Source organism: Ochotona princeps, chromosome 5 (genome assembly GCF_030435755.1).
Source record: "Ochotona princeps isolate mOchPri1 chromosome 5, mOchPri1.hap1, whole genome shotgun sequence".
Classification (NCBI taxonomy): domain Eukaryota; kingdom Metazoa; phylum Chordata; class Mammalia; order Lagomorpha; family Ochotonidae; genus Ochotona; species Ochotona princeps.
In genome coordinates, this window is record NC_080836.1 from 84,971,751 (window position 1) to 84,998,977 (window position 27,227).

The window sequence follows — 27,227 nt, forward strand, 5'->3', positions numbered from 1 at the left end:
AACATTAAATATGTAATAAAAATAGTAAGTGGTAAAATAGCAAAAAAGATTTAAGGGTAAGATAACCTCAAACATTTTTCATTAAACAATGTGGTATGTCAAACATGAAATATGATGTATCTGTTTATTATTTACACTAATTTTTAAAAAGGATTTATTTTATTTTCACTGGAAAGTGAGAATACACAGAGGAGGAGAGACAGAGAGGAAGATCTTCCATCCCATTAGTCACTCCACAAGTGGCCACAATGGCTGGAGCTGCACTGATCCTAAGACATGAGCCTGGAGCCTCTTCTGGATCTCCCACGTGATTGCAGGGTCCTAAGACTTTAGGCCGTCCTTGACTGCTTTCCCAGGCCACAAGCAGGGAGCTGGATTAGAAGCGGGGGGGGGGGGGGGGTGTCACTGGGATTATCCCGGCGCCCATATGGGATCCTGATGCGTGCAAGGCGAGGATTTTAGCCACTAAACTACCATGCTGGGCCCTACACTATTTTTTAATGTAAATAGAGAAATACATACATTGTATTTGTAATTATCAGGAATAAAACATGAATCTGTTCATTTCAATCCAGGAATATGTAACAAACTGATCTGTCTCATATAGAGCTGTAGTACCTGGTTCTAACTCAAAGGAAACTCTAGCAGGGTCCAGACAAGCATAAATTATGCACCTTTCAATATCTCCAAAATGCAAAGAATTTGAAAACATACTGTCATTTTCCAGGGAGTGAAAACAATCAAGAGAGGATGTTACTAAACAATGTCTGTGATTATTGTCAGAAAAGCAAACCAATTTTGCTTGTGGATTAAACTTCCGATTTCATGCCTTCTTTGATTTGTAGTACTTCATCACAGTGCAGCACAGTTCACATCAAAAGATAGGATGTTAGTATTTGGAATTTTTCCCAGCGTGGCCTATCCATCTCTCAATTCAGTTTTGCTCCAAGTATAATGAAAGGCTGATCCACAGCCATTCATTTACAGGGTCTGTGTGAAAACCACACAGTACAAATGAGCCTCTCTTTTGAAGACTCTGGTCTATCAGAATTCTGAACCCAAAAGGGAAGTTTTCCTTTGACAGGTGAGTTTGGAAAGAGACTGAAGGACAAGATGCTTGTGATTAGAGTATGTTCAACTGTAGGAAGTGCACAAAGAACAGCTGATGAGGAAGCCCACCCCCTCCTGCCCACAGCCACCTTCTCCATGCCGTCCCCTGAAGTAATCACAAGGCATTCTGAACCTCTCAAAATGCCATCAATCCTTATTGAGAGTGAAAGAGACTGTCTCTCCCTCCAGCCTCGCGCAGAGGCAATCATCATGGCACGCTGGCCTGACAGGGAGCCTGGCAGACAAAGATGGATTTCTCAAATAAATAAAAAAAAAATACGTACAGAAATTAAATCACCTCCAAAATATCTGAATAGAAAGTTGATGATAATGTCCCAATTTTATTACATTAAGGGTAAGGAAACTCACAATTGTGCTCTCTGAGCCTTGTACAGTAAAGAATAAGCCTCTTGATGAGATTTTTGCAAGAATTTATAGCCGAACTGAGAATCTGGTTGCAATAACACTAAAACTAATCACCTAAATGATTTAGATAAAACACTAACCAACATGACGGTTCAGCATCCTCCCAAATGACTCCTGCCTTCCTCTCCGTTTCCTTGTCTAGCTCCAAATCTTATTCTTCAGCCCTTTCTAACAAAGAAGACAAAAGGCCTATTCTGATTGCTCAAAGAGGCTTCTTACTATCTGACAATTGCTCAAGGGTAAAATAATTTCACAAAGATCTCTGAAAGGGTCTTTAAGTTCAGACTCTCTTTCAAGAAGCTGTTTTTGTACCACTTGTTGCAGTGTTGTAGGGAGGTGCTTGGCAGTGACCAAGCCCACCACTGCTAAGACACTGCAAGTACAAGAGGTTCTGTCAGGTGACTCATTATTTAGCAGATGGATCACTTTGTTTGGAATTGAAAGACCTAACACTAGCTTGCTCCTTGAATGACCAAGCTCTTATTCCAGTTACCAAGTGATGTAATAAACCAAGGATTTTTCTATACTGTAAATGGCATTCTGCTGTGAAAACAAAATCCACATGTGCCAAGGTGCTTTGTAAACCTTAAGTGGTGTTCAAATGACTGTTTGAGGTGCTGTTTGCTAGCTCAGCATACAATGTGTGTGTGTAAACACTACATGGCTGTATCCAATCAATTTGTATATTACTATGTATTAATTAAGAATTAAAAGTACTATTCAGCTATTACATATTTTGTGATATTGAAGTGCAAGTGATCCTGTTATGGTTTAACTAATTTGCTTATAGTAGATTTTGAGAAACTAAAAGTGTAGCGATGTTTTGCAAAATATTATTTTGTAGCCTAAAGTTAACAAAGATTTCATTAAAATTCATCTCAAATATTTATAAAAATAAAGAAACCACACATTTATGCTATTTTAAAATAAATTTCAATTATTTTTTTTAAGATTTACTTTTATTTTTATTACAAAGTCAGATATACTGAGAGGAGGAGAGATAGAGAGGAAGTGGAGCTGCCGGGATTAGAACCAGCAGCCATATGGGATCAAGGCGAGGACCTTAGCCACTAGGCCATGCCGCCGAGCCCTCATGTGAACAATGATATGAATTATATTTTACTTAATTTTTATTTATTGATGATTATATACTGAGTTATCCTTTTACCAAATGAGAGGTGAAGGTTAAAAGTGTAGACCAGGGCACGGTGTGATGGCGTAGTGGTTAAAGTCCTTGCCTTGTACGTACCGGGAACCCATATGGGCGCCGGTTCTAATCCCGGCAGCTCCACTTCCCATCCAGCTCCCTGCTTGTGGCCTGGGAAAGGCAGTCAAGGACAGCCCAAAGCTTTTGGACCCTGCACCCACGTGGGAGACCTGGAAGAGCTCCTAGCTCCTGGCTTTGGTTTGGCTCAGCTACAGCTGTTGCAGCCGCTTTGGGAGTGAACCATCAGATGGAAGATTTTCCTCTCTGTCTCTCCTCCTTTCTGTATATCTGCCTTTCCAATAATGAATAAATCTTTTTTTTTTAAAAAAAGTGTAGACCACAAGCAGTTCAAACACAGAGCATTCAAATCCTATTTATCATCATAGGAGCTGGAAACCTCAGATGACGACTGTGTTCCATTTCTGCCTTCGCAAAATAGAAATAGTTATGTGCCTCAGTCATCTGTGCTGTGAAGCTAAAATGTATTAAATGTGAAGGCTCAGAGAAAAACCAAACACTTATATACATGATCAGTACATTGAAGCTATGCTTGATTTTGTGTTTGAGCATTTTAAAACATTTGTGAAACTTGTGAAGATCATTTCATTTTCAAGTATACAAGTGCTGAGTCCCAATAGCGATGTCGCTCTTGTTGCATTTCTGCTTTGCTTTTGGCTCTCAGTTCCATTTGATTCTCCTAAACCATTAACTCTCGATTACAGGGAGCTTCATAGAATCAGACACAGTGAAGGCAAAACAACAGCAGCATCTCCGGCTTCTTCCTAAACTGCCAGCAGGAGCCTTTTAAACCCACTATAATAAACCTCCTTGGATTTCAGGTCAAAATCCAGATTTCCATGGTTTTGCCCAGTAGAACAACAACAAAAAAGCAAACCTGAACATTAAATTTATGAGATTGGAGGGGCTGGTATTGTGGTGTAGCAGGTATGGCTGCCATCTTTAATGCCATTTAGGTGCCCATTCATATCTATTGCCATGCCATTTCTGATACAGCTCCCTCCTAACGCACTTTGAAAAGCAGTGGAAGATAACTCAAGTGTTTGAGTCCCAGACACTCACGTAGGAAACCCAGATGAAGCTCCTGCCTCTTGGCTTTGGCCTGGCTCACTTCTTACTTGCAGCAGATAGAAGATCATCTTTCATATTTTCTCCGCTGTCCATCTAACTTTTAATTTCAAATAAAATAAATAATTCTTAAAGGGAGAGACTTGAGAACAATCTCCCACATCTTCCTTAAAAGTACAAGCATGTAGTTTCCGCTGATCTTTGTTGGTGAAGTGTGTCTCCTGTAGACAATAAAGAGATGGGTTTTGTTTTTAAGTCCAGAGTTTATTATGTATGGGTGGTACTTTGGTCCTGTCATTTTAGGAATGGGTTGTTCACTGGTTTAGTCTTCTGTTGTCATTTTACTGGGCTGTTCTTCCCATTTGCCTTTGTTTTTGGTAGGTGCTATTCCTCTTCTCTGTCAAGAGAACATCTTGTAGTAGTATCCTTTGCAGGGCAGGTTTGAAAGAGGCAAATTCTTTTAACTTTTCTTTGCTTGGAAGAATTTTATTTCATTTTCAAAGACAAAAGAAAGCTTTGCTGGATATGTTATCCTGGGCTGACAATTTTTTTCTTTCAAAATCTGGAATATGTCACTCCATTCTCTTCTTGCCTATGGAGTTTCCTGTGAGAGATCTCCTGTGAGTTTAATTGGCATTCCTTTATATGTCAGTTGATTTGTTTCACGTGCACATTTAAGGATCTTTTCCTTATGTTCGATTGAAGAGAGCTTGATGATCATGTGTCTTGGTGAAGATCGCTTTTGATCAAGCCTTTTGAGAGTTCTGTGCTCCTCCTGGATCTTGTTTCCCAATTCTTTCTCCAGATTAGGGAAATTTTCCTTTATTATTTCATTAAATACATTTGCAAACTTAGCTTCTCTTTCTGCATCTTCTGGGACTCCCATTACTCTTATATTTGGCCTCTTAATAGTGTCTTTCAATTCTTGAATACTTTTTTTGGCCTGATTGCTTTCTGTTGGTTTCATCTCTTCAAAACACTTTCTTCTGATGAAATCTTCCAATGACTCGTAGATCAAGCAGTGGCATCATTTTCTTCAAGAACGTTCTTGATTTTTCATTTCTTCAGCTACATGTTAGTCATTAATAGCATGCTATTTAACTTCACGGTGTTGTTAATTTCTTTTTTCTCCCTGATGTTGATTTTGTTTTGTGGCTGTTCATTTAAGGGGATGTATAGTAGCTGTGTAATGGAGACTGTTATATCTAGTAACATGTCATTTAACTTCATGGCATTGTAAATTTCTGTTTTTCTTCCTATTGTTGATTTTGTATTGTGGCTTTTCATTTAAGGGGACGTACAGTAACTGTGAAATGGAGACTAACATCCAGATGTGAAGATGCAGTGTAGTATGCATTTCTGCTTCCAGACAAAGATGGAGTTACAATGAAACTGTTTACTCTATCTTGACAATAGGATTCTGGACTCTCTGCCATTGTCCATGCCCGCAATGATGGACATGTGACTGTGTATGAAGAACTATACTATAGTAATGATATAGAGGAACCAGGTGGAGGGCATTGGGGAAGCAAATGCCAGTAGCCAATGGAACTGTATCATAAAATGATAACAATAATAAATAAAAGATAAAAAAAACCCTACTGCTGGCCTCATCTCTTCCTGCTGCAAATTAGTCGCTAAGTTCTAAATACATTGCTAGTTTTGAATCATTGAAATCATAATCATTTATATATATATATTTAATTCCCAAGATCTTGGGAGAGTAAATGAATGCAATGTTTTAACACAGACAAACTGATAAAGAAGACATTGGTTTTCTCAAAGTAAATAATCTACACAGAAAGTCTTGACATGATCTATGGGTTGAAAGAAATAAGTATTTGGATAATGCTTCCAGCTCTGGGCCATTTTGTGCATGTCAGCTATAGAGCAGCAGAAAATAAATTGTAATGACTGGTCAACTGGAATGATGAGGTCATTTCCTAGGATAAATGTTCAAAAGCCCTTCAAGTGTTCATGACAATAGGATTATATATAAGATAAGGAGGACCTTATATCTATATCTGTCTGTCTAACTCAATAGAGTTTATTTTATCCAATTGATAGGAATAATGGAATTTAATCTAACTGTTATAAATAAGATAAATAAAATAGATTTTATTTTATCTAATTGATAGAAATAGTAGAATTTTATCTAATTGATAGAAATAATAGAAGGGCAAACTCTAAATTGGTAAGTTAAAAGTAAATGGAATTGGTATCAATACAAATATTCATTAATATTATCTTTCACTTGGCACAGTGCAATCACAATGTTTAAAGGTTGCTGTTAGAGAAATACTGTATCCATCTCTAGGAAGACACCAGGGTCTGAATTAGAGAAATGGAAGCAGAAGTCAAGATCTGTTTTCTAGGGAGTCCAAAAAATAATTTGGTTATCAGATGGATCATTTAATGAATAAAATATTGAAAACCATATTTAAAGCTGTCATAACACTGACAAGAAATAGGAAAATTGGGAGAAAATCTACCCATCATTTTCTTATAACAGTTCTAAAATATGTGCAATATGAACATATTTAAAAAATCTAAGATTTTGAAATTAACTTCAGAAAACACTCCTTTATCTATTGTTTAAATTGAGCTTTTCCTTTTGTTTTGTTCATACTGTTTTGGTTTTCATCTGACTCATTTCTGATCTGTTCGCCCCAAACCCTATTTCTGTTCTAAATTCTAACTAAATCCTCCATTAAAATACAGCTAAATATCATTCATGCCAATCTCTAGCTGCTTGAGTTACGTTTGCCTTTTTATTGTTATTGTTGGTATGCCTTTCTAGGAATATTATGTTCTCACCTAGAAGTAAACATTTTGTAGGCAGAATTCTGTTTTCCAGCCTTGTACCTCCATTGCCAAAATGTAAGGCATGGCCCTAATAAACACTTAAGCTATTAATTCACCTACTATCTTATTATTATAAGTTGAGAAATTTAAAAGAGGACTTTAAGATGAAAATAAATTGAGATAATGCCTGGTGATATGCAGCTTTAGTAACAAGAGTTCTTTCTTTCAGTAGACCGAAAAAGAAAATCAGCAACAACAACACAACTCTAAACACTATGTCAAGGATATGATGCTCAAAATCTTGACACATTTTGTTCCGAATGTAAAAACAATATCCTGAGATTACAATCATTTATCAAGAAGAACCCATCATTGTTTGAATCATTCTTGATTCTTCCTAAACTACAACGAATGTTACCTGGTTAAATCACCAAAAATTCAGTACGTCATTGAGCTATGAGATGCTTCCTTAACCAGTGCCTATAGGCACTTCTCTTTTCTACTCAATCACATGTCAAAAATTGTATCAGGTAGCTCAAAAGGCATTTTGGGCTACTTTATCATTAAACATTTATGGGAAGAAAATACAACATACATGCATGAAATGCAATAATTATTTGGGAAAGTCATAGAACTTGTGGAAATCATCTGATTTAATCTCCCTGTCATGGAATTGAAGAAACTTGAGTATGATTAATGATTTGACCAAAACCAAACTGATAAAAGTTTGTCCCAGAATCCTTATCACTATTGAGTGAATGAAAACAATTCTAGCAGCAGCAAGAGATGTGAAAACAACTCAAGAAGAAAAACCTCCCTCCCTGAACCCTTTTGTTATTTTAGAACTACAGCCTTTTTGGGTAAGTGACACTTTCTTAAATCTGGACTTAATTTGTAGGTCTGGAGGCAGGTGGTTGGTTTAATGGCTAAACGTCCCCCTGGGAAACCATATCCCATATCTGAGTGTCTGAGTTTAGTCTGTTCCTGATTCCAACTATCTGTTGATGTGTGTCAAGGAGTATATGATGACCTAAATAGCTGGGCCCCTCATACTCATATGGGACACCTGGATTCAGTTCCTGACTCAACGGCTTTAGCTTAGCTCAGCCCCAGCTATTGTGGGCCTTTGGAGGGTAAACCAGAATAATCTAACAGGGGTTTCAGTAAGCCACATCCTTGAGCCCTCATCTGCTCTTCCCCCATGTGTGCATTAACAGAAAGCTGGAATTTAAAGTGGAGTTGGAAATTTGGATGGAGGACACAGGCTTCCCCAATAGTGTCTTAACTGCTGAGCCTCATGGCTGCCCTTAAATTTCCTGTTGTACTGAAACCAGACTGTCTTCAACTTTATCAGGTTATCTATTTTATTCACTGTCATGGCATTTCATATGCAATTCATTAGATTAAACACAAAGCCAAAGAAATTAAAAGTATACAGACTAAATTTATCCAATTTTCACAGACCTACCTGTATCACACATTTCAACATCATATTGAACAATTAAAATAGGCAGCATGTGTGCAAATAAATTTATGTAGGAAGACAGAGGATGCAATGGGACCTAAAACCTATCAATGGCTGAATGTCCCAGGCTGTATCACGCATAAAAATAAAAACCCTGTTCCACAATGTGCTGCAACCTGTCCAGGAAATGAACCTGTTGTCTGCAATAAACAGTCCAGGAAGCCAGATTTACAGAGTCACACTGCTGCTTGCAGTAACAATCCAGGATGCTAAACAATTACTTGCATAAACATCAGCCATATGTGGCCTGAGCTTGACTGATAATTGACAACTTCCTTACTTTTTGCACTTGCTTTCAACCCAGGACCACTACAAAAAGTCACATATGTATCTCTAAAAATCAGTAAAATCAGTTCTAGTCAGCCTGCTGCTTCCCCCAGACAAGGGCTCATATCATGGCATACTTGAATTCTTCCCTTGCTTGCTTCCTGTAGAGCCTACCTGTCCACGCTGCCTCACTTGCAGTCTCTCCAGCACATAAATGACAAAGGTGCTTACTCCTTGTGAGAGCAAGCTCCAAATACACTGTCTTTGCCTTTCTTCTTGAGGGTTTTTATTTTTAACATTTATCTATTTGAAAGTCAGAGTCACAGAGAAAGGGACAAAGATAGACCTTTCATCAACTGGTTCACTTCCCAGATGTGTGTAACGACTAGAGCTGGGCCAAGGTGAAGCTAGGAGTTAGCAACTTCTATTTTCAGGCACAAAGCGGGATTTGAAGTGGAACACCAGGGGCATGTATCGGCACCCTTTGGGATGCCGATGTCACAGGGGGAGACTTTATCTGCTACTCACAATGCTGGCTCCTCCTTTGATTTAATTGTCATTTATATCTCCACTACTGAGCATTTACTATAGGCCATAAATGGGAAACGAGATCACACGTACAGAAATCTCAGGACAGGTGCGACACTTGGAACAAGCACATCCTGTATCAGTGGGCCTAGGCTTCGGTCCTGGCTGTTCTCCAGCCTCTTGCTAACGGGTCTTGGTGGCAACAGATGAAGGCCCAACTACTCAAGTCCTTGCTGCTCACCAGGGAGACCTGCATGGCAGTCCAGATTCCTACTATTGGAGGCAGCTGCTGCAATTGCAGGTATTTGGGGAATGATCCAGTAAAAGCTTGCACACTCTGTTACTCTCCTCTGATTTATAAATAAATCATAAAAAGATTACTCAGTGTTGTACTATCACTTCTCATTTCTTACATGCAGAGAACTGAAGTTTGCAATAGGTTAAATAGTTCCTCATACTCTGCTCCCTATATCATGTTGGAGTTAGCACTTCTGGTACACTGTTCTAATAGAAATATTTAAGATGCTACTCACTTCACCACAGTAACATCAGCATGTTCTAGTATTACTTGCATCTGTGTACACCAATTTTCTGGACAAATATCAACACTGTTTTGAACTGATCTGTTGCTTTAAAGTTAGAATTTGTCAACATGCATGCAAATTCAAAGTAACGGAAAAGCACCAAAGAAGTAACTCCTACGATTTATTTGCTGTTGGAACACATCAGCAGAAATCAGCTGGTGCCTAATACTAACTGCATCAAGAGGCTTTTCCTAAATAATGAATAGAAAAAGCTCCTAAAAATGTGGCTAATTGTGATATACCATATTGACAAAAAAAAATAAACAAGAAGTTTGGGTGATTTTAAAAAGAAGGTAAGAACTATGCATTTGCCTGATGTTATAGATACCTTACAAGTTTTTTAGCGACATATTTATTTATTTGAAAGATGAAATTGGAGAGAGAGAGAAAGTGACCTACCAGCTGGTTAGCTTTCCTAATGACTACACTGGCCAGGTGTGGTCCTATCTTAAGCCAAGAACCAGGAACTCCAGCTGGCTCTCTCTTGTGAGTAGCAGGGTTTGAAGTACCTGGGCCATCCCCTGCTCTCTTTGCAGGTGCATTAGCAGACAGCTGGATCAGATGTGGAACGGTCAGACTTACAAACAGGGGCTGTGATACTGGATTCACAGCCAGTGGCTGAACCCATTGCTCCTGTATATTTTTTTAATTCATTGCTTAACTCTTATATAGGTATTGTTGTGCCTTTTTCAAAAATGAGAGAGCAATACTGTGGTCATATATAGAAAATTACCAAAAGTTTCTAGGCTAGTGAGCAGTGACGTCTATATTTAAAAACGAATTAATGTTTGGTTTTAAAGTCCATTAAAATATGATTAAGAAATACTTAATCAAACGTCACCTTAAGATTTTGACTTAGCATAAAATTTGGTCACAGAATCTAAAGTTGAAGTAATTTGTAACTATTTATAAAATAGAATGGTTAGGCTATCTAGGAAAGACAGGAGAGGGAACTTGATTTGTATATATCAGAAATTTCCATAAAGGTTCCATAAACTGGACCTGGCACGGCAGCCTAGTGGCTGAAGTTCTTGCCATGCATGTGCCTGGATCTTATGTGGCTGCTGGTTCTAATCCCAGCTGCTCTACTTCCCATACAGCTCTTTGTTGGTGGCCTGGGAAAACAGTTAAAGACAAACCAAAAGCTTTGGGATCCTGTACCTGCATTGGAGGACCAGAGGAGGGCCCTGGCTCATGGCTTCAGATCTTCTCAGCTCTGGCTGTTGCAGCCACTTAGGGAGTAAACCATTGGATGGAAGATATTTCTATCTCTCCTTCTCTCTGTAAATCTGATTTTTCAATTAAAAAAAAAAAAGAATCTTTAAAGGTCCCATAAAACCAGAAAAAAATAGGGCAATATGGATGACTAAAAAGCCTTTTTTCGTGCCTGAAAATAATATTACACTTATTTAGTTATTTGTTATATTTAGGGACAATTTCCTTTCCAAAGACTAAAAATGTATAAATAAATCTACAGATGACATTGTTTAAACAATAATGGGGGATAAGAAGTGATTCCTAAAATGTCAAATTAGGGCGTTGGTAAGGTGGTGTAGCAAGCTAATCTTTCATCTGCAGCGCCAGTAATTCCAGTGTTCTGCCTACTCACCTCTGATCCGGCTTCCCCCACCCCCCCCCACACACCTGGGAGACCTGGAGGAAGTTCGTGACTCTTGGCCTTGGATTGGCTCAATTCCAGCCATTGAGGCCTTTTGGAAAATGAACCACGAACCAGTGGATAGAAGGTTTTCTCTCTCTCTCTCTGTAGTTACGCCTTTTTAACAATGTCAGGATACACTTAAATAGCAGAATGATAGACTTATGACTGTCTGTGGAGGACTGTACTATTGTAATAATATAGGGGAAATTGGAAGGGGGTGTTACGATGCGAGTAAGAGAAACCCAGAGCCTATGAAACTGTATCATAAAATAGTAAAATAAAAACAAATACATAAATCTTTAAAAGATCAAATTAGTTCTCCCACGACTTCTGCTTCATCTCAGTAATTCAGTTTCTTTAACTCACAGCTTTATCCCAATTGAAATGAAGAAAAGTTTGGAATATGTGAATTAACATTAAAAAATCAACACTTTTGGCCTTTATGACAATGCAAATTAAACAAGAAGATTTGTTTTTAATATCTCATGAATTTTACATTTAAAATTAAAAATATAAACATGTAACTTTAACTTTTTGCATGGTAGGTGTAGTGGGGGATGTATCTAATTTACATATCTTAAATACTTTCATCCTTTCCACAAATGAGACTGGTAATCTTATTGCAGCAGTTGATGTATTTTCTACACCTCTGCTCTCTTCACTGAGCATATGGGAAAACTTTCCGTCTGGACTGCAAGGATATACTTTCCATAGAAAATAAAATTAATTGAGGTTTTCATCTTTTCATCTTTCTATATCAGACCTTGTACATGGAGGTAGATGGGTAAAAAGATGTGATGTGAATTGGTTGAGTAATTTATTTTATAAGAAAATCACTGAGGAATTCCCTAAAGAAGGCCAATCACAGATGGCAAGGTTGCTGTCAAGAAATGACATGTTCCAGTAACTTAGAGACAGCTTCCAATAAATTCCTGTTCTTCACTGGCTAGCTGGATAACACCAGTCAAGTCACCTAATATCTATATTTTTCTCATCTATAAGATTGGAATAATAATAATAGAGCCTTCTAGAATAGTTGGAAGAACTCAGAGAATTAATACATACATGTTTAATAGTAAACTGTAGGTGAATATTACCTTTTTATTTCTGAGATTATGAATAAACATTCAGAATATAACTTTGTTTTAGAGAATGAGAAAGCTGAAGTTTTTCTTATGCCTGTGGTCAAAAGAAATAGAACGCCGTTTGTTCTACTAGCTATGGTGATGCTGTTTGACGGAGAGTCAAGCAAGTGAAAGAGATTGTTTTCTAAAGAAAAGTAAGTGTCATGTTTATATCTTATAAATAGAGGAAACTGATTACAAACTTCCTACTTCTGATGCTCCATGATGGCCAGTGAACATCTGATTACAGCACTTAGCATGCTGTGCTTTGTCTCTATCTGTAGACGTGTTTTCATTAGCTTGGACACCGCGACAAAAGAGCATGTCAGGCTTCCTTTAGTCTCAATTTGTGTACTAATATTTTCGTAAGTGGAAGTACTCAATCCATGCCAAATCAATGATGCATGAACTTCTAAAAACAAAGGAACAAAAGCATGCGTTTGGCAACTTTCAGTAAACCAAGGATATTCGATATTGGATGGGTTGAATATTTTTAAAGAAATTTGTTTCAGAACTTTCTTTAAAAATATAAATCTAAGATTTAGGAATGATTCAGTAGATCTTTCAATGTGATTGATTTAGTTCAAAAGAGTGCAACATTTTCTGTGTTTCTGCTTCAGGTTGACAGGAAATATTTACTGTTTCCTAAAATATTTACTCACAGTTGTACTTGCATTACCTCTAAACCTCTAACTAACTTGAAGAAAATGTTTGTTCCTAGAGACTCTTGAAAATATTTTAAGATATACATTGGATTATTTATTCATGTCTTCCAAAACTGACTATATTTTGGAAGATTTAGTGGGTATGGTTTTTAATGTAGAACTACATGCTATTTTAGCACCTCACATCTTATCCATGCTTTCCCAGAAACAATAACACACACACACACACACACACACACACACACACACACACACAATTTCTTACCCTATTTGAGTCAATTCTTGCTCTGGAAGTGTAGATGGGAGGTGGGATGTTAAAAGAGTGAGGGACCAGATATTCTTCAGCATCCATCATATCTTCTAAGTCTTCTTCATCCAGGAGGTTCTGAAAGAACTTGCTGTCATTGGGACTAGGAAGCTTCATGCGATCATCACCCTGAAAGATTATCCACCAGACATACAAAATATGATTCTTCCGTTCATCTAAATATGTGACCTCTGCAGTAAATTAAGGCAATTATCAAAACTCTACTGAACTGTTCACATATGCATTTCAAAAGCACATTTTTTAAAGTAAATATCAGACATAAAGAATCCTATAGTATCCTTGGACATGGATGGGTAAGATAAAATATTTACACCAGACAAATGTGATAAAAGAATTTAGAGAGGGATAAAGAAGAAGAATGTGGATATTTTGAGGCGCATAAAAGTTCATATCTGAGAGTAATGGCTCACTGATTAGACATATGACTTTAGGAATAAATGGCAAATGTAATAAATTCATCAATTTTAATCTATTTGATTGCTTTGATGTTATAACGTTATTGGGATGCTTGCGCTTTGTGATATGCTCCAAAGCATGATGGCTACCTTGTCAAACTGGTGGCATTCAGAAATCAAACAGCTGGAGAGCAGGATAAATGGGTGTGGGATCAAAGAACTGCTACAGTTTCACCCTCTATTTTTTTATTAGTTTTTAAGTTGTCCATATTTATAGCATATTTTGTAAATAATTTTAGTTCATCAAGCTTACTATATCACCCTATTAATATGAAGGAAAACAACCTCATTTTACCGAAAGAACATAATTCAGCATCTCTAACATCCAAATAATCATTGTTTTGGTGAAAAGAATCATATACATGCACTAATTTTTAATTATTCCATCTATTTTCCTTCTGTTACACATACTATACTCTTTCTCCTGTTGTTTGGTTTATCGATGCATTAATTCATTTGAATAAAGCATTGCTTAGATTCTGCATACGTCCTCAAATGAAAGAAAACATTTCAAAATATTTTTTTAGAAAAACTAAAATTTAATAGTATGAAAGATCTGATTCATGTTCTACAGGCACTGACAAGCTTGAAGTAAAAATCCTTCATCTGCTTCTGAAAGAGAAGATTATAATAATAATGAACATGAACTACACATAATGTTAATAAAAAGTAGTTCCTCAAGGCTGGTCTGAAAATAAAGACTTTACGTATTAATGTAGAATCATAATTATTTAGCTATTCCACAGCAGAGCCACATGAATAGTAAGAGAAGGTGCTCCAGGGTGGTTTTATATGAAGCTAAAAGCTCTTTTTAAGCTGTTTCACTTGAGGAGCTTTTTAATCAATGTTAGCGGCCACGTCCACAGTTCCAAAGTCTAGGTGCTGTTCATGCTTGAGAGCAGACTGGCCATGGAGGTGGTCTTAAAAAACAAGTGAAATGTACTAACCTGTATAACTAAGTATCGCTGAGGGTCTCGGGCCATCCTTGAAAATTCAGCAGCCAGTTCCTTGAACTTAGGTCTGCTGTCAGCATCAATCATCCAACCTGGGCATTCACACAAAATACACATGTTACTGTATTCATAAAAATATTGTTTTCATAATCTTAGTTGAAAAATAAACCAAAGAAAGAATTCAGTAGATAAGACTCTGTCTTAATCTGATTTTTTTTAATGCCATGTAATATGCTACAAAATAACATTCAATTCCTATTTTGTTGATCTGATTCAACATTTGTTCTTCCTAGAAAATAAAGCCCAGAGAAATTCTGGGCAATCACATGATCTAAGATATCTTCCTTTAATATAAAGATAATTAAAAATCACTTTCCTTTTATAAATGTGTTGATTAGAATATTACTTATCATTTTCGACACAAGTGGTATGAAAAAAATGATTTGGTTCCAATAATATATGGTACTACAAAGAGGAAAAGCAGGAATAGAGAACAAATTTCTCATTCAGCCTTTTCCTGGTGGAAAATAAATAATAAGGCCAAGGAACTGATAATGTTTGTTTAGTAATAGCCATTAACTTATCTTAGTACCAGTCTTTCCAGCATAAAATTGCTATCAGAAAATTTTAAGCTATGTTTTATTTTACTGGGTGCCTAGATCAAATGACTCTTACCTCCCCTGGTTATGTTTCTAATACTGAGGTGATAATAAAAATGAAGGTATCAAGGTTCCCTTGATTTTCTTGCTGAATACTTCTTTATTCTTAAGTTTTAACTCTCGAAAAACAAAGGAGTAAAAATCTCTATTAGGTACGTCTTCTCCTGATCTTACAATATTTTTATAGGATTTTATATCATTGCCTATTCCAGCTATGTGAAAAAAAATTACAGAATGCACACATTCCTAAATTTTATTCTATAGATGTCTACCCAGCAATTTTGAACAAATAAAGCTAATAATTTTGTCACCATTTTTTCTAGAAGTTCAATTTTTATTCTTGATCTAGGAATCTTGGCTATAAGTTTATGTATCATTACTGCCAGCTGCTTTTTCCTTTTCTTATAAAGCTCTAAGGTCTATATTCTACATGCAGCCATTTCTTTAAAATGCTTGCTAATGTCAAGATGCTAATGAGAAAGTAGACATTTCTGGAACTATCAGAGACAAAAAAAGGTTAACTTTGCGGTGAGTATTGGTTTTTCTCTAACTAAATATTGAGTAAATAGAACTATGGTTTTAAGAAAAGGGCATGCTGACCTGAACTGCAAAGAACATGTTTTATTTCTTTCCTCACTGTCAGAATGCATCACACATGTCATGAATATAAATCTGGGTAGACCTGGGTCCAAAGTCTCTTATTAATAAGATGCTTATTCACCTTCACCAGTTTGTTTCTCTGCTAAACCTGTGTAAATCAAAAGGGGAAAACCCCAGATTATACAGAGAGACTGCTGCGTGTTAATCTTACTTAAATTAAGTCAGAAACCCCAGAGACTTCCCTAATTCTATTTAAATTAAGGGTCTAGGCTTCCAAAACACATTTGTAGTACAGATGTGTCTGGAGCCTAGGAAGGGGAATGAAAAGTAGGACAGTTTGATGTAAACAAATGATCAAATCGAAACAAAAGAAGGAAGCACTCACAACCTTTTTTGTCCAATGTGGATGCCCAGTTTTCTACCTTTGCTATCTTTGGAGTAAGACTGCTAAACCTATTTCCATTTGATGCATTTTTACTAAAGCTGTTTTAAGTTTTCTTTATGTTTAAATCATTTATTTAGTGTGTTATTTCCCATTAACATTACTAACATTAATGTTATTACTAAAATTACTGTGACTACTTCAAGAAAACTTTATTGTCGTAGAAATTAGAAGAAGCGTAAGATTCATATCATTTTGACACCACAGCATGGAACCATGCTATGCTTTGCATTAATGATCACAACACAAGCATTTACAAGCTCCTTTTACAATTGTTTTTGAACTGCTACATTTCTCAAGCCAGTGATACATTCTGCAAGTGGAGTAATAGGTGTTAATTCTTTACTAAGGATGATGAAGATACTAATAAACGTATATTGCAGTCTTACATTTGACCATGACCATGTAAACGTCAATAGTGCAGATGGGGGGCTGCGGCAAACGTTCCCCCTTCTCTAACAAGTCAGGAATTTCGCGGGTTGGGATTCCATCATAAGGTTTTCCTCCAAAGGTCATCAGTTCCCATATAGTTACTCCTACAGAGATGAAATTCTTGCATAAGCATATAACCAATTCTTACATAAGCATAGAACCAATATACTTGCACAAATCAGCTACAGGCCTTTGATAAAACACAGGGCTTTGTAAAAAAACAATTAGGAGAGGTAAATGGGTTTTCAGATTCATATATCCATATGGGCATCCCAGTACCAACATCTTTGTGGAGAATTCATTTGCTAATGCCCATGAACCTCTAATGCATAGCACAAACAATTTAATTATGCATCAAAATATAGAATATGCTCCCCATTCCTATTTATAAATAATGCTGTTTGCTGATCCAAGATATGTTTTACTATACAATTTTATATCCCCAAACAATGAGCTTATCATATATACATATGGTCTATAACAAATAAATGTGATTTCTGATAAATGTAATACTAAATTTGAAATTAGTCACTCTATAATAAAAGCCCTATAAGGTAAAACTGAGGTACCTGAATGATTGTATACTTATAAGATATGGTAAAGAACTGTAGTTCTTTTCAACTGACATTAAAAATAAGTGGAATAAAATAGATTTATTTCTGTAGTGCATATAGGATAGTGGATAAGTAGCAATCCACATATAAGATAGTGTATGTCAGGTGGACAGTCACAAAATATAAGGGAATCAAGACCGATTTATCCCTAAGATAATGACATTACTTCCTTGAATTATAAGAACACGGGCTTCATCTGAAAAGGCAAATTCCTTAAAAGCTAGTATGCAACAGACAGGTTTCATAATAATAAATGTCATGTAAGCAATCCTATACTCACTACATACCTCTGCACTACAATAATTATATAGTTAAAATTTTTATTTTTCTTAGAAATAAAAGTATTTCAGTTCAGAAATAACCAGGTGAGCATGATAATATTATAAAGTGAATTTTAACATAGAATACATTAGAGTAATGCTTTCTTTTCAAGTGCAGTTTTCAATAGACTTTATAAAAAGTGTTTCTTTTGTTTATAACAATATATATCACTTTCTGCTGATAAATAGAACACATAAAGTTATTTGCACATTTTATGAATTTCTGTTAATGTTCATATCTTATAGTTCTTAAACATGATATAAACATGTAACTAGTGGCACATTTTAACTCTCTGAACTTTATTAAATCTTTAGTTCTTCATATTAAACAGGGAACTTCATTAGAGCCAGTGATTAAACCAATTGTTCACAAGGCAAGCCGGAACTAAGTGAGGAAGTGATTGACTTCTTTTCTAGTTAGTTCACCATCCTTAGAGCATGTACTTTACAAGAATATTTTTATTAGATTAGGCAGTTATGAAAGAAAAGACGCTTGCGCATCTCTGTTAGAACTTCCACTGTAACTGTCAGATCCAGCAATTAAAATAAAAACTAATAGAAGATATTATAAATGGAGGTATATAAATAAAGAACAAAGCTGAAACATCAAAATGACAATTTCTGTAGATAACAATCAATTTATATCTTTGTGGGGATGATAAGGTATGGTTAAACAAGAATAGTTTCAGATGAAAGTAAAAAATCAGAAAAAAACCTTAAGACTTATTTTGTAATCCAATAATTTAAAGATATACATATATACACAGACACACACACACAAAATTTTATAAACATAAAGATGCACCCCCATGGTAATTTTTCATAATGATACACCCTAAAAAAGTATATTTCTCTGACTTGTAGTACTTCTGCTATCAAATATGATACATCCTAAAAATCTTACGATGTTTTATGAATATTCGTTGATAACCTGGGTTATGTTTCAAAACAGAACGTTCTCTCTCTCTCTCACTCTCTCTGTCTCTCTCACTCATGTACCTATATATCAAGATCATCATGTGTCCTCTATCTTCACTGAATAGTTCTGGGATTTTCTCAATCAATATGGGGGAAGAAAAATAGCCTGTTTAACAAGAATTTTCTCCAGAAGGCAAACACTGTTATTAAAAAAATATTACTCTTTTGTCCATTTGCTTGAAGGACACTCCACATCTGCCTACAGCGGTTGGCATGTTGGAGAAGTACAGCTACGGTGATGCCGTCCGTCTCTAATGGCACAGATCCAAGTCCCTGCTGTTCCGTTTCCAACTCAGCTCCTTGCTGATGGCACAGTAAAAGCAACAGAATTCTCCAAGTGTTTTTGCCCCTGCCACCCAGATGGGAAGCTCAGGAAACTCCTAAATCCTGGCCTCAGTTTGGTCTTGCCTTAGCCATTAGAGCAATGTCAGAAGTGTTTCTGCAGATGGAAGATTCTCTGTCTTTCTGTCACTCTTTCAGATAAATAAATGTTTCCAAACAAGTTTTCCTACAATAGATTGCCATATCTAATGGATAGAAATTATGTAGAAAAAGAAAAGAAAAAGGAAAAATACTTAATGCACAATATAATTATATATGGTATTAAAATATGTAAATCTGTCATATAGTGTCTGCATCATATAATACATTTTGCTAACCTTTATCATGAAATACACAAACATTAATATGATAACCCAAATAGTATCATGTATTATGTTTATTTTCTATGTATCATGCAATGCCTACATATCTATGATATCTGTAGCTATATATTCTACATATCCTGTAACATATATTTACTTTCTATACTAATTTAACAATTAGTTTTGCCAAGTATTCCTTCTATATTGATCTAAACCTCAAACAATATTTGCTGCTATTATTTAAGCTGAATACTGTATAACTTTCACTGAAATTTTAATGCCTCACAAGGCATTTACTTGGGCAGAAAAACCCACTTTACTAGAATATCTTAAATGATTTTAGAACTAAAAAGGTAAATCAAAACTTGTATTTCAATAAGATGAACTTACTGTACCTGTAAATCCTAATACCACAAGTTACTACCAACCCAGGGCTTAGAGCAGATGAGTAGAGACATCAGTATAGTACACTTTCCTTAATCATGAAATTACAAAAAAAGCCAGATGCTAGAGTATTTTTAAAAATAACAGTATAATGAGAAAATCCCTTTAGGATATGATTCTTACAAAAAGATTTATCTGATATAATAAAATAATTTCATTAAAGATATTTTACATTGTCATACTTTAAAAGCTTTAGTTCACAAGGAAGCTTTACTTACCATAGCTCCAAACATCACTCTGGTGTGTGAATTTCCTATAATGTATACACTCCAAAGCCATCCATTTGATTGGCATCTATTCAAGAGTAAAAGTTTTGTAATACATAAAATAATTTCCATAGTTATTTCCCAATGTCACTCTCATAACCTACTTCAATTACAGGTGTTATTATGTATATAGATATAAATGTGGAAATATTTCAAATAGTTCATGGAAATCAAAGTAGAAGATATGCTTATTTTGGTGTAAAAGATTTTTCACTCCATTCACAGAAGGAGCTTTCAAGTAGTTCACAGAAAATTATAGTAAGAAAAAACTGCATGGCTTTCACAATTTTTTTTCACCAAAATAAAGATAATGTTTAATTACATTTCCATGAATTATTTGATATACTCTCATATGTATGTGTTAATACATACATATATATGTGTGTATATATAGGGTATTTTTTGTTTTTTATTATTATTATTAATTATTTTGCATTATGTGACAGTTTCATAGGCTCTGGGAATCCCCACCTCCCCACGCCCCTCCACCTTGATGTAGTATTACAGTTCAAATTCAATCAAAATTCTTTTATATAGGGTATTTTTAAATGTAAGGAGGAAACTAGTTGAATTTTATAAGACTCAAGGGAATTAACCCACAGATATGCCATTTTTAAAATAAAAGCTTTATAAACTGTGAAAAGTGATGAAATAAGGATAATTTTCTACATATTTTAACATGCAATGATCAAGTTATTCTTCAATGTTCTGCACCAAAACATAAAATTTAAATATCTGACTTGCAGTCTTCTAAAACTGTGTCCCTAATGCTTCTTTTTCTCAAAAGAAAATAATGTTCTTCATATTTTTAGTTATCACTTTCACCCTTAGACACATTTTGGGACACTTATACAACAGACTGATTCAAGACTTGGATCTTCTCTTTCTCCTCTTAATATAATTTGTTCGTTAAATTGTTTAAAAATCATGAATTCCAAAGGTAGCTTTATTTTGTTTCCCAGCTACAAATGACCTCCCTTGTTTTGGCTAGCCAGAACTGAAAATGTGTACCACTGTCAGAATAGAAACTATATAAACCAGTGTGAGACAATCAGCATGAAGTTATCATCACTACAAGAAAAACAACTTAACCATGTACCCTGCTTGTGATGGGCCAGCAGAATGCATTTCAACTGCGTAGGACAGAACTGGGAATATAATTAGGTTCTACAGAATAAAGATAAACACTTCTACTGTGCAGTTGAAAGCTGAAAACTAAATAGGCCTTTGAAATCATGAGGTTGGCTGCTCACCAAGGTGACACCAAGGTAACTCTGCGACAAAATCATGGTATTCAGTGAAAGGGAACAGAAGACACATTGAAAATAATTTCCCTATGGGCAAGGAGTTAGCTGACTTTAAGGACTATGGACATTGTGTGAAGCAGTACGTTTAAATCACAGGTGGCTAGATAAAGACTTAATGGTTACCAAGCATTTAATGCTGTAATGAATCTTGCTTTAGACAAATCTTACAGCTGCATGTTCTCAGGACAAGAAGTCTTGTAATTTATAGACTTCTGCACAATCTTGCAGTGAATTTCAAAGCCTTAGTCTCAAATTCCTGAAATTTTACAGTAGATAGGCAAAATAGGGTAATAAAATGAAGAAAAAAATCAAACAATTCCAGAAAATTGAAGTTTCTTTTTTTAACTGTGTGCTATGCAGATATACAAGAGTTTAGGATGACATCAGTATTAAGCATGTTAAAGCTTAACATTGTAAAATATTTACAGTATACATTTGGACAGCCATGATAAGTAAGGCTCACAATAAACATTTATATGTCATGTGAGCAATGTTTGTGCTTGTGTAAATTTGCAAGTCACTGTAGATAAAGGTTACATTTGGGTATTTCATTTGCTCTGTCGTGACATAGGATTCCCCAACAGACTATAGGAATTATCTGTGTAAAGGCTACCCTTACTGACTAGAAAAGAATGGCCAATTTAGCGGGTAGCAAAGCAGGTCAAGTTTTTTCTTGTCACACAGGCATGCCACATCTGAGTGCCAGTTCCAGTCCTATCATGCTTCCCACCCAGCTTCTTGTTTCTTGAGCCTGAGAGGGCAAGAGATGATGGTCCAAGCACATGGTACATGCTACTCATGCCTGGATCCCGCCATTGCTTCGACCACACCTAGTTACTGCAGCAATTTAGGAAATGAACTGCCATATGAAAGACTCTCTCTTTCCTTTTCCAACAACTATGTAAATAAATCTTTAAAAGCAAGGAGTAAAGGATGTCAAGTTCATCAGCAACTTCAAGAGGAAATACAAGATTTAACACTTGAACGGAGGCTACATAGTGGTTAGGTGAGGTAGGGACATGGTTGTCAGGTGGATTCTGAGATTTAGTGGCACTTTTCAGATCCCCACAGTATAGCAGATGATATTCTAGTGGAGAAAGTCAGATAGCAAATAACATGGGTAAAACACACACCGTGATATAAGACATGGGGGAAAAATGGAGCTAAAAAAAAAAAAACCAACAAAAATGGAATCTACTATATCCGGTATAGCAGGATTAAAAGTTTTGTAGGTTTATCAATATTCCAAGGAATTAAAGCAAGTTTTGGTAGCTGAGTTTCTCTTTAGTCTATGCACGCAAAGTTGCATCTGTCTGTAAGAATTAGCCCTCTTCCCTAAAGATGAATGGCACAGGCTCTATAGGTTTGTGTTAAACTTTAATTGCTGGGATTCCTGGGGATTCACCCACGTAAGCTTTTTGGATTTAACATGAAGGCCATTTGGATCTAGACAGGCATTGCTTTATTTCAGTTAATTTGAGAAATGGAAGCTGGTTGTGTGTACACACCCACACACAAAATCATGGGCATTAAGGAAATGCATGTGTTAAGGAGACTTTATAATCCAAACCTCAGGATCGATGGATTTTTTTATAAAATACTAAGAGACAGCTACAGTGTTCTCAAAAAGATACTCACCTTTCCTCCATCAGCGTTATACTCTTTTTCATCTCCTTCCAGGAGTCTGGCCAGTCCAAAATCTGTGATTTTCACATGGTTTGGAGATTTCACTAAGACATTTCGGGCTGCCAAATCTCGATGAACAAGTCGTCGTTCTTCCAGGTACATCATTCCCTGAAAAACATCAAGTTTCCAGTGATAGTTAATGCCTGCATTTTTCATAGTCCATAAAGGAGTCTCTTAGCATTCAGTTGAAAGTGCTTCATTTCCTTAAGTGTGACCAAAATACTGGAATATTTTCAAAATGAGAGGAAACCTAGGAGTCAGGAGTGGAGCAAACCGTATATATTGGCCTTTCCTCTGCTAAAGTTGTATAAAGATGAATGAATTGCCTGCACATGAGCTAAAAGTTTGATAATTTTTTCTCATGCTTAATATTCTTTCACAAACTTTCATTAGTGAGGTGTGCAGGTGTCTAAATAGATAACTAACAAATACTTAGACTGACCCACATATTCCTAATCATTTTCTTCTCAGTAACTGTTTAACGTAATCTTTCCCACACATTTATTTCAAACAAATGTATCAATCTATAATTTCAGAAAAATATTTTACTCATGGCTTAATATTGCCAAATGTACCACCATAAATTCTGAGGCTGAAGAATTACAGTTATTTTATTAATTATTGTACCTTAGCTGTTTTAAAAATCTGATTTTAAAAGTGTTCTTATGACATTAGTAGCCATTATAAAAATCACCAAGCGAAATACATATTTTTATAATGACCCACAAGCTATCTTTAAATATGCTGTCTTCATAAAACACATAGGGAGATTGAAGAATAAAATTTGTTGCCAATTGAATAGTTGGTTCTCACCCACAACATGCATGCAGACATTAACTTATGCATATACATATAGACATACATATGTATCTTATATTGTATCTACACAATTTGTAAGAATACTATAATCCATAGCAGAAACAGTTAATTAATTGCACTTCAGTAGCAACAAAACTATGAATTATTAAATAATATCCTTTGCTAAAACCATTATATAAAACCAAGGAAATTAGCTCAATAGATTATATGAGATTAGATTAAAGGGAAACTACTTTTGATGGAGTTATGAAAAGTTCTATATTTGACAGTTTCAGTGACGGAAGTTACCATTCAAAAACAGAATTCAATGATTACAAAATGGCTGAATCACACTCTTATGCCAATTGCAAATCAATGCTGCTGGCAGTTAACATTACAACTTCAGGGCTCTGATGGATTAATGGTTTCTGATATCAAAACAAAAGCTGTAGAAAACAGACACATAAATCAAGCAGGTCAAAAAATAATGAACCGTATACCCAGTGTAGTGTAAAGAGAAGATTGCTCCAGAAACATCAAGAGCCAAGCTCCACACAAATGCCCATTAAACACAGCCCATGGAGATAATGCTTTCAATAGCTCAGTCAGTCAGCAGTTAGGTGACAGTGTATGTATTAGCGTTTTCTGAAATCAACCCGCAAGTGGAATTTATGGTATTTTTGCCCTCTTTCCTAAACAGTGCCCTCTGTTTGACTACATCAAATTGAAAATTTCTAGAACAAGAAAAATTAATACTATATAGTCCTTCAAGACTTAACAGATCAAAACGTGAAATTACTGCTTGCAAATAAAGCATTTTATGTCCTCCCAAATAATTTTGTGCTGTTAAGAAATGTCCACAAAGCTTTTGTTATTATGTTTTTGATCAATTCATATCAGAATATGTAATGTGTTTTGGCATTAGCCTAATAGGTCTGCACACATTTATCGAATACATTTTATACTGTACTCATTTAAGGCATCTGATTTCCACTATTCTAGGATTGTATCACACACTATTCCTTTATAGGAATTTTATTTTAAACATTTAAAATATTCTTTTGGCTCCTACATTCATGACTAAACAACTCTTTGACAAAATGATGACAAAAGGAATACGATGGGGATAATAAATTCAAGGTATGCTTGCAAAGTGAGATATTAAATATAAAATAAAAATTATCCTTGGTAATTGATAGACTAATGAAGGAGACTAAATTGAGAATAATGCTTTACTTTTTTTAAACTTTTATGATTTAGCTAGATAATAATTCTTTGAGGTAAATATAATCCTATAGACTAATGAAGGAGACTAAATTGAGAATAATGCTTTACTTTTTTTAAACTTTTATGATTTAGCTAGATAATAATACTTTGAGGTAAATATAATTAGAAATATCATTCATGTATTTCTTGAACATATACAGGAATAATGATGTATATTTTACTAATAGGGAACTAACTCACACACACTGGAAATTAAAGATTATGTATGGTTGAAATATTAAGAACTCTCCCCATTCACATAATAAACCCTAACTTCCAAGGTGAAGGTGTTTGGTGACTGTCAGAACAGTCTTCTGAATGGTATTAATGACTTTTTTTTCTTTGTTTTATTTATTTATTATTTTTAATACATTAATTACATTGTATTATGTGACACAGTTTCATAGGTACTTGGATTCTCCCCACCCCTCCCCAAACCCTCCCACCATGGTGGATTCCTCCACCTTGTTGCATAACCACAGTTCAAGTTCAGTTGAGATTCCCCCATTGTAAGCATATACCAAACATAGAGTCCAGCATCTTATTGTCCAGTCAAGTTCAACGGCTTCTTAGGTATACCCTCTCTGGTCTGAAGGCAGAGCCAGCAGAGTATCATCCCGATCAATTAAAAGCTCTAACATACCATCAGTAAAAATTTACATCATTATGGAATTAATTGACATAGTAATGAGTAACCAATATGTTAAAAGTAAATGCGAGTTCTTAACCACCTTCTACGACCACCTCATTGACATTTCAATCTTAGTTTATACACAACATATAACATACATAACATAACATGTTATACATAACATCATATCATCTTAAATTAAGGCAAACATGTGGTATTTAACCTTTTGGGATTGGCTCATTTCCCTTAGCATTATGGTTTCCAGTTTGGCCCATTTGGCCACAAAGAACTGCATTTTGTTTTTTTTAATAGCTGAGTAGTATTCCGTGGAGTAGATGAACCATAGTTTTCTTATCCAATCCTCTGCTGATGGGCCTTTTGGCTGCTTCCATGTTTTTGCAATTACTGATTGTGCTGCTATGAACATAGGAGTGCATGTTGGTTTCTCATAAAACAAGTGTTTTGGATATATTCCTAGATCTAGGTAGGTCCCTACTTCCTAAAAAGGACTCCAAAAGCAATAGAAATCAAGACCAGAATAAACAAATGGGACCTCATCAAACTAAGAAGCTTCTGTACAGCAAAGAAAACAATCAATAAAGTAAAAAAGCAGCCCACAGAATGGGAGAAGATCTTTGCGCACTACGTAGGTGATAGAGGGCTAATCTCCAGAATATACAAAGAACCACAAAACAACCAAAACACCAAAAGAAACAAGCCACTCAAGAAATGGGCATGGGAAATGGGCAGACACTTCACAAAGGAACAAACCCAAATGGCAACTAAGCATATGAAAAAATGCTCAAGTTCCCTGGCAATAAGGGAAATCCAAATTAAAACATCAATGAGGTACCACCTAACGCCAGTAAGACTGGCCCACATGAATAAAAGCACCAAGAACACTTGTTGGCGAGGTTGTGGGGAAAAGGGATCCCTACTCCACTGCTGGTGGGGCTGCAGGCTGGTACAGCCTCTATGGAAATCAGTATGGAGAACATTCAAACAACTCAAAATCAACATACGGTATTAATGACTTTTAAAGGAAACACCTGAGTGCTCTCACGTTTCTTTCATGATACGAGGTCACAGTGGCTGAGAACAACAGGAAGGGGATCCTCCTAGGACACCAAAGCTCCTGGCACTTCAACTTTCCTCTTCCTAGTTACCACAATTGTGAAAATAAATCCCTGTTGCTCTTAAGTCCCTCAGTATATGGTGTTTTGTTATAGCAGATTAAATACTCCTTAGCAGTCTACAACACAAGCAAAATTTCAAAAGCTCTAACAGTTCCTTGCTACTATGTACACAACATTTCAGCTTATGAAAAACTGGTTTGAACTTTAATACTGTCTGTCCAGATAAAATATTTTCTTGAAAATAATCCGAACTCACTACAAAAGCCAGGTGACGATTTTGC

The 27,227-nt window shown here is 35.6% G+C and overlaps 1 protein-coding gene across 4 annotated transcripts in view; it reads right to left on the reverse strand.

Annotated features, from left to right (window-relative positions):
• ERBB4 (erb-b2 receptor tyrosine kinase 4) overlaps positions 1–27,227 on the reverse strand; it is a 1,037,128-nt gene that overhangs the window by 22,801 nt on the left and 987,100 nt on the right. For all 4 annotated transcript variants that reach the window (XM_058664956.1, XM_058664954.1, XM_058664957.1 and 1 more), the window contains exons 21-25: positions 23,068–23,223; positions 20,075–20,150; positions 16,814–16,960; positions 14,718–14,815; positions 13,253–13,423 (exon numbers count right to left, since the gene is read on the reverse strand). In XM_058664956.1, coding sequence (XP_058520939.1) covers positions 13,253–13,423; positions 14,718–14,815; positions 16,814–16,960; positions 20,075–20,150; positions 23,068–23,223 — 648 coding nt within the window. The remainder of the gene's footprint in view (positions 1–13,252; positions 13,424–14,717; positions 14,816–16,813; positions 16,961–20,074; positions 20,151–23,067; positions 23,224–27,227) is intronic.